Source organism: Sphaerodactylus townsendi, linkage group LG02 (genome assembly GCF_021028975.2).
Source record: "Sphaerodactylus townsendi isolate TG3544 linkage group LG02, MPM_Stown_v2.3, whole genome shotgun sequence".
Lineage (NCBI taxonomy): Eukaryota > Metazoa > Chordata > Lepidosauria > Squamata > Sphaerodactylidae > Sphaerodactylus > Sphaerodactylus townsendi.
This window is the reverse complement of record NC_059426.1, coordinates 73,219,986-73,225,985: the sequence shown is the minus strand read 5'-3', so window position 1 is coordinate 73,225,985 and position 6,000 is coordinate 73,219,986. Positions and strand designations below refer to the sequence as shown.

At 48.8% G+C, this 6,000-nt stretch overlaps 1 protein-coding gene across 11 annotated transcripts in view; it reads left to right on the top strand.

Annotated features, from left to right (window-relative positions):
- The first annotated feature begins 1,335 nt into the window (after positions 1-1,335).
- SYT7 (synaptotagmin 7) overlaps positions 1,336-6,000 on the top strand; it is a 287,146-nt gene continuing 282,481 nt past the window's right edge. For all 11 annotated transcript variants that reach the window (XM_048484279.1, XM_048484274.1, XM_048484278.1 and 8 more), the window contains exon 1: positions 1,336-1,765. In XM_048484279.1, the coding sequence (XP_048340236.1) occupies positions 1,738-1,765 (28 nt within the window). In that variant the 5' untranslated portion in view covers positions 1,336-1,737. The remainder of the gene's footprint in view (positions 1,766-6,000) is intronic.

Sequence of the window (6,000 nt, the reverse complement as noted above, 5' to 3'; positions counted from 1 at the left end):
GCATCCAACAGTACTTCTGTTGTTTTCTTGACTGAGCTTCCACTACTGCCTCCAGCCACCAGTTCAGGACATCCTCTGTCTCACCTGCACAAGGATGAAATAAACACAGGGCCTGATTTCCAAGTTTAACATTGAGTATCAGGTTGAAACTAAAATGCCAAGGGAATTTGTGGGGAACCATTTTCATCTATAAGGGTCTCCCTCTCTGCTCAGGCCTCCCTCTGATATTATACATCAATATCTCATGCATCCTTGCAGAGGATATAACCTGCAGGCTGGGGTTCCTTTAATTTAGTGGCAGTGTTCCCCCAACCCCAGAAAATGACAAATCGGCACTAAATTAAAGGAAGCTGTGTGTGTGTTCTCTGTTTTCTCACACAGAGAGCATGAGAATTAATTCACCTAGCACAAAAAATCCAGTCCTGGTTTTAGCTAAGATCATATCAGTGAAGAAAATCATGCTCAGCTTTAAAGCTGGGAGATGATATTTTATCTTTACTAGAAGAAAAACAAACAAAAAACAAACCCTGAAGTGGAACTATTCTTTTACTGTCTGGAGGAGACCTTAAGCACAAAAAGATCTGGTGTTTCAAATGGACTCAGCAGCTCATATGCTGTGGGGAAAGGCTCTGGATTAAACATCTGTATCTACAAGAGTTGGAACAGTTTGGTTGTGAATCAGCACTCCAAGAGAATTAGCAGCCTATTGGTAGAATAAAAGCACACATCTTTAATATCCAGCCACTATAAGTTTTGTACAGATTACTGAAGTGGCCTTAGGCATGTCCCATAGCAAAACGTTCAGAAGCAGATGGCACTGTGGACTGGTCTCTCCCTGAGCTGTCTTCATTACATCCTGCTAAGCTATTGCTTGGGCATGTCAGCATGCCTTTTTTGAGCGTACAAGCAGAGCATAGTTTAGCTGGTACTTCCAGTTTCAGTGGGAACCACATATATACCCAGGACAACAATGTGTGTTTGTGGGGGCGTTGTCATTCTTTTATTTGTGTGTGGGTGGGTGTACTTTCTTTTATTTGTGTGTGTGTGTGTGTGGGGGGGTATCTTTCTTTTATTTGAACATCCAAGCGTCTTTGCGAGCCATGGCCAGCAGTGAGCAAAACTGCGTCCCTTGAGGGACTGATTGCAGGCCATCAAAAGCAGCATCAATCTCCCCAGCTGCTGCTTTGGGCTGTGTCTTTCCATCTGTCTGCCTTGCAATTACTTCTCTCACCAGCAGCGAGCAGCAAGTGGACGTGTGCGAGAAGCGCGCACCGTCAGCCACACAGGCTCGCAGTGCGCGCGCGCGCGCACACATACACACACTCCTATCGAGGGGAAGGGCTCCAGAGGCTTGGCATGTTCCTGTGTGGACGTGAATCAGTGAGCAAGCCCAGGAGCCAGAGGGTGAGCCTTCGCCAGTAGGCGCCTCATTCATTCACTCGCCTCCCTCCTCATGCCGGCTCTCGCAGCCCTTCGCCGGGGACTCCAACCTGTTTGTGGAGGTCACTCTTGGGCCGCCAGCAGCCTGTGGCTTCTTTCTTCCTTCGCCGCCACCTTGCAGCGCCTGGTGGTCGCTTCTCTAAGAAGACGAGTGGGAGCTGGATACTGACTGAGAAGCAGCCCGGACGCCCCAGCGCACTCTGGGACAGCCTGTCCCTCCCAGCCCTATTGTGTACATCCCCGGAGGAATTTACTTTGACTTCAGAAGCCCACGGGCCGGCACGCGTGGAAAGGAGAATGTACCTAGATCCAGAATCCGCCAAAGGTAAGAGCTACACCCCCTTCCCGCCCTGCTCAGCTGCTGCATGCCTGTCGGGGCAGGGACCGGCCCCTCACGCGAAGCTGAGCGCTCGGTCCGGGCGCAAGTGGGCAGGACCGGCGCCTTTGTCTTGCGGGTGTGCAGTGTGTGCGTGAGAGAGAGGCGGGGGTCGAGGCGCCGCTCCGCGCACCTGGAGGAGGAGGAGGGGCGATGCCCGCGGCTGATTGGGCGGGGGAAAGGGAGGGGGTCGGCGCTTAGCTGGGAGGCGAAAAGGGGGTCGGGGACGTGCGAGAGGCAGCTGCTGCGAGGAATGGAGGGCGGTGGCTGGAAGCCGCCACAGGCGGAGGGGGGCCTGCGCACGAGGAAACTACAGGGCGATGTGAGGAGCCTTGGCGGGAACTTTTTGGGGAAACCCGCCAACTACCTCCTGTCTTGCGGATCCCCTCTTCTAAGGAGCAGCGAGTGCGATTGGCAGCACCTGAGGAAGGGGCGGTCGACTAGGGACTCTCGCCCGGCGAGGTTGCAGCAGGGGGCGAGTGAGGGGAGTGGCCCGCAGAAGCGCCCTCTCCTTTTCTCCCCCGCCGCCTTCCTTCTCCTTGGCTGACTGCCTTCTGTTCCGCCCTGCTCATCCCCGCGGCTTTCGGTTGCCTCTCTCCCTCTCTCTGGAGTTGACGGAGTTTCCCAGTTGCCTGTAGTTTGGGCCGAGAGAGTCCGTTGCCGGCTGCCGCTCCTTTCCCTTCGAATGAGTCACTCGGCGCTGCCCCTCAGCCACGGCGGCGGGAAGGCACCTGCTGTTCCTGGAAGAAAGCGAGCCGCGCGAAACCGTGGCCGGCCAGCTTCCCCGCGCCTTCGCCCTGGAGAAGCAAAACATCGGCTGGGGAGGGAAAGAAGTTTCCTTGCCCGGCTTTCATGCTGTCTTTAGCCGGGGTCAGACTCTGACTGGTGGCCACAGCTCCTCTCTTCGAGTCACGCATTTGCTGCTGTCCGAGAACGCTCTCGGACTTCTTCGAAAGGGACTGTGTGGTGGTATAACGCAGCAAACGGCAGCTTTCCTAGGCACCTCAGGCATAACTGCATGATGCTTTCATTGTGGAATAGGAAATAAATCTAATCTGGTCTTGCATTCCCAGTACTTGGGGTTCACTACAGGTGCAGCACCCTTAATACGAGAAAGCATATTCTGCCTGCTGCCTGTTCCTACGAAAAGGGTGGCTCAGGTGTACTCCAGGAGGATTAGCTACTCTGCCTTAAGTGTCTTGAATAAGTCCTTAAATAAGTCTTTGGTTTTCACAATCCTGTTGGAATAAGGATGATTTGAGATGCAATTCAAATGTTGGAGCTGGAATGAAGGTTCCCATTCCCTTTTATATATTCTTGGTATTGCATGGGTCTGACTTCCAAGTGGCTGGTAACTTATCATCAGTACTATAGGAATCAGTAAGATGGGTGAGTGATCGATAAGCCACTACAAGGACTGCCTTTTAGAAATTAGGCTTTGAGTGTCCATTCAGTTTCATACAGAGCACTCTTAAGCAGTCATACTTGCCTACCTTCACTGAAGTCAGTTTACTAAGAATTTAGCTCTGCTTAGCACAACACAGTAAATCATCCACAGTGGACAGTGCTTGCTGTGTTACTTCAGTGTAAGTAAGGCATTATTGAACTGCAAAAGTTTCTTCCTGGTTTTCACTGCATGGAGCTATGCCTGCTCCATTCATTTTAGTGGTTACTGATGGCGGTTAATCAATGGTAACTAGATGGAACCTCAGTGTTCTGTGGCAGTATACCTCTGAATGTCAGAAGCTTGGGGCAAAGAACCAGGGACAGCTGTTGAATACATGAAACTAATTTATACTGTCTCAGACTATGGGGGATTGTTACCACTATTACCTGGTTCTTTAGGGTCTCAGCTTTTCACATCTTATCCTTTTAACTGCAGATGCTGGAGATTGAATCTGTATCTTCTACATGTGAAGTTGCCACTGAGCCATAGCCTGTTATTTTCATAGCTTACCTGAAAACTTCTTAGAAACATCTGGCTGTGTGTGGGAGTGTGGGGAGGTGTTAGGCTAAGTGACCTATTGGTCTGATGCTGCCAGACTTTTCTTATGGTCCTGTTTTTAAAATTGTGTCCAACAATTGGCCTAAATGATATCTTTTGGCAGTACTTGCCTTAGCCTAATTACACTGAATTTGTATAGTAATTTTGTCCTGTTTCACATTTTGAAGTTTGCAGATTTTGCTCAAGTGCAGGTATAAAAGGAACTCAGCATCCACCCTCTATAGTGCTCACTATTAATGTGTTTTATGTATATAAGCCTTCATTTAGAACAGCTGTGTTTTGCTTCTCAGTCTCAACTCAGCTTTTGTAGGTCTTAGCCAATTTTCAGTACTCCTCTATTAAACCATTTTTCTTGGTGTACTAGAAACAGGAAAGTCAAAACTGCATAGACAGCTCCAGACAAGAGAGACGGAGTCCACTGAAGAGTGGAATAGCTCTGTAATATTTTTTACATTCTCCTTATTCACACTAGTTTATTTTTCACAGTGCAACACACTGAGCAGAAAAGTATATGAAGCTGCCTGTTGCTGTCTGAGTTTCTTTTCTAAGCTATTCTCATTACTGCAGATAGTAGCACTTCAGTTCCTTCCAAACCGTGAGAACTGGACCTTCTGTACTATGAAAACTTCTTGCTGTGGAAACTGATGCCCAGTACATCATAATCTATCTAGTGAATGGTTTGTGCGCTGATAGTCCCACTCCCTGACTGTGACGGTTTTGTCTCGCCACCATTGTCTCTTTTATGAAATCAAATTAATTAATTTGAACTGCCCTTCTCCATTCCCCATGATCTGTTTTCCACTAAGCATCTGCATGTGGCCTTTCATTTCTGCATCTATGATATTGGCATAATGTATGGACAGTTACCTTTTAATCAACAGTTGCACTTGCCTGTAACTGTAGTTGATCAAGTGGGTTTCTGTGCAGACACACATTGGCACTCTGCTTACGCAGGCCTTCCATGAAAAGCTTTTCAAGCTTTTTTGTCTGCTCTGCAGCTTTGAAGAGCACTCACTCCCCTCCCCTTGGCAGGAAAGATTCCTACCCAAATGGTCACATCATAGGAGGAGTGCTATTCCCTCACTTCTCTTACTGCCACCATGGCTAGACAAGGAAGACCTGGAAAGCTAGTTGCAGCGTGGCAAAAGGTAGCAGCTCATGGTGGGGGTAGGAGGGAGGAATTTGTGTCTGCACAGAAACCACTTGATGAACAACAATTACAGGTAAGTGCAACTCTGTATTTCATCTTTGTGGGTATTTGTGGAGTCCCACATTGGGAGACCAGCAAACTGAAATAGTTTGGCAGTGGATATGAGGCTGTCTGTTTGACTAACACCTGCAGACTGCTTAGCCCACTGCAGCCTCCCTGTAGGAGTTAATGTCCACTGAGTAGTGTAAAGAACGGATATCAGGGAGGGCCATGTGACAGCCCTGTAAATATCCTGACTTTGTGCATTTGATGTGCTGATGCTACCTGCGCTCTTGTGAAGCGATCCTGAACTTCCAATAGCCAAACCACCCCTGATGAGCAGTAGGCTAACTTCATGAGTTTGCACGCTCAAGTGGACAGACATAGCTACTGTGAATTCTCTATATGGTCCCCTACCAGAATGAAAAGATTATTGCCCTCCATCATGTCTGCAGTGCAGTGCAAGTCGAAAAGCAATGCCCTGTGTATGTGTAGTGTATGCAGAGACTGTTCCCCCGGGGGAGATGGTCTGGGGAAGAACATTGACCACACCATGTCCTGAAACCAGCTTAGGAATGCTTTAGCCCAAGGCACCACAGAAGGTTTTCATGATGGAATTCATTGATAGTGGATCACACCTGAGAGCCCACAGGTCTCCCACCTTCCTAGCAGAGGTGATGGCGACAAGGAGGCCAGTCTTATAGGACAGGAGTAATAGGTCACTGGATGTCAAAGGTTCAAAGGGGCATCCCATTAACCCAGTGAAGATCAAAGTCAAATCCCACTGTGGCACAGGCCTCTTAATAGGCAAGTGAATGCTCTGTAAACAGCTGAGGCAACATTTGCAGGGTGGGCAGGCAAAGAGGAGAATGAATCCACCCCAAGATGAATAGCTGAGAATAGCAGAACCGTGCACTTTAATTGAGGATGTAGAAAGACCGGAACCTTTCAGGTGGACTAAGTAATCAAACACAGGTAAGTCACACAATT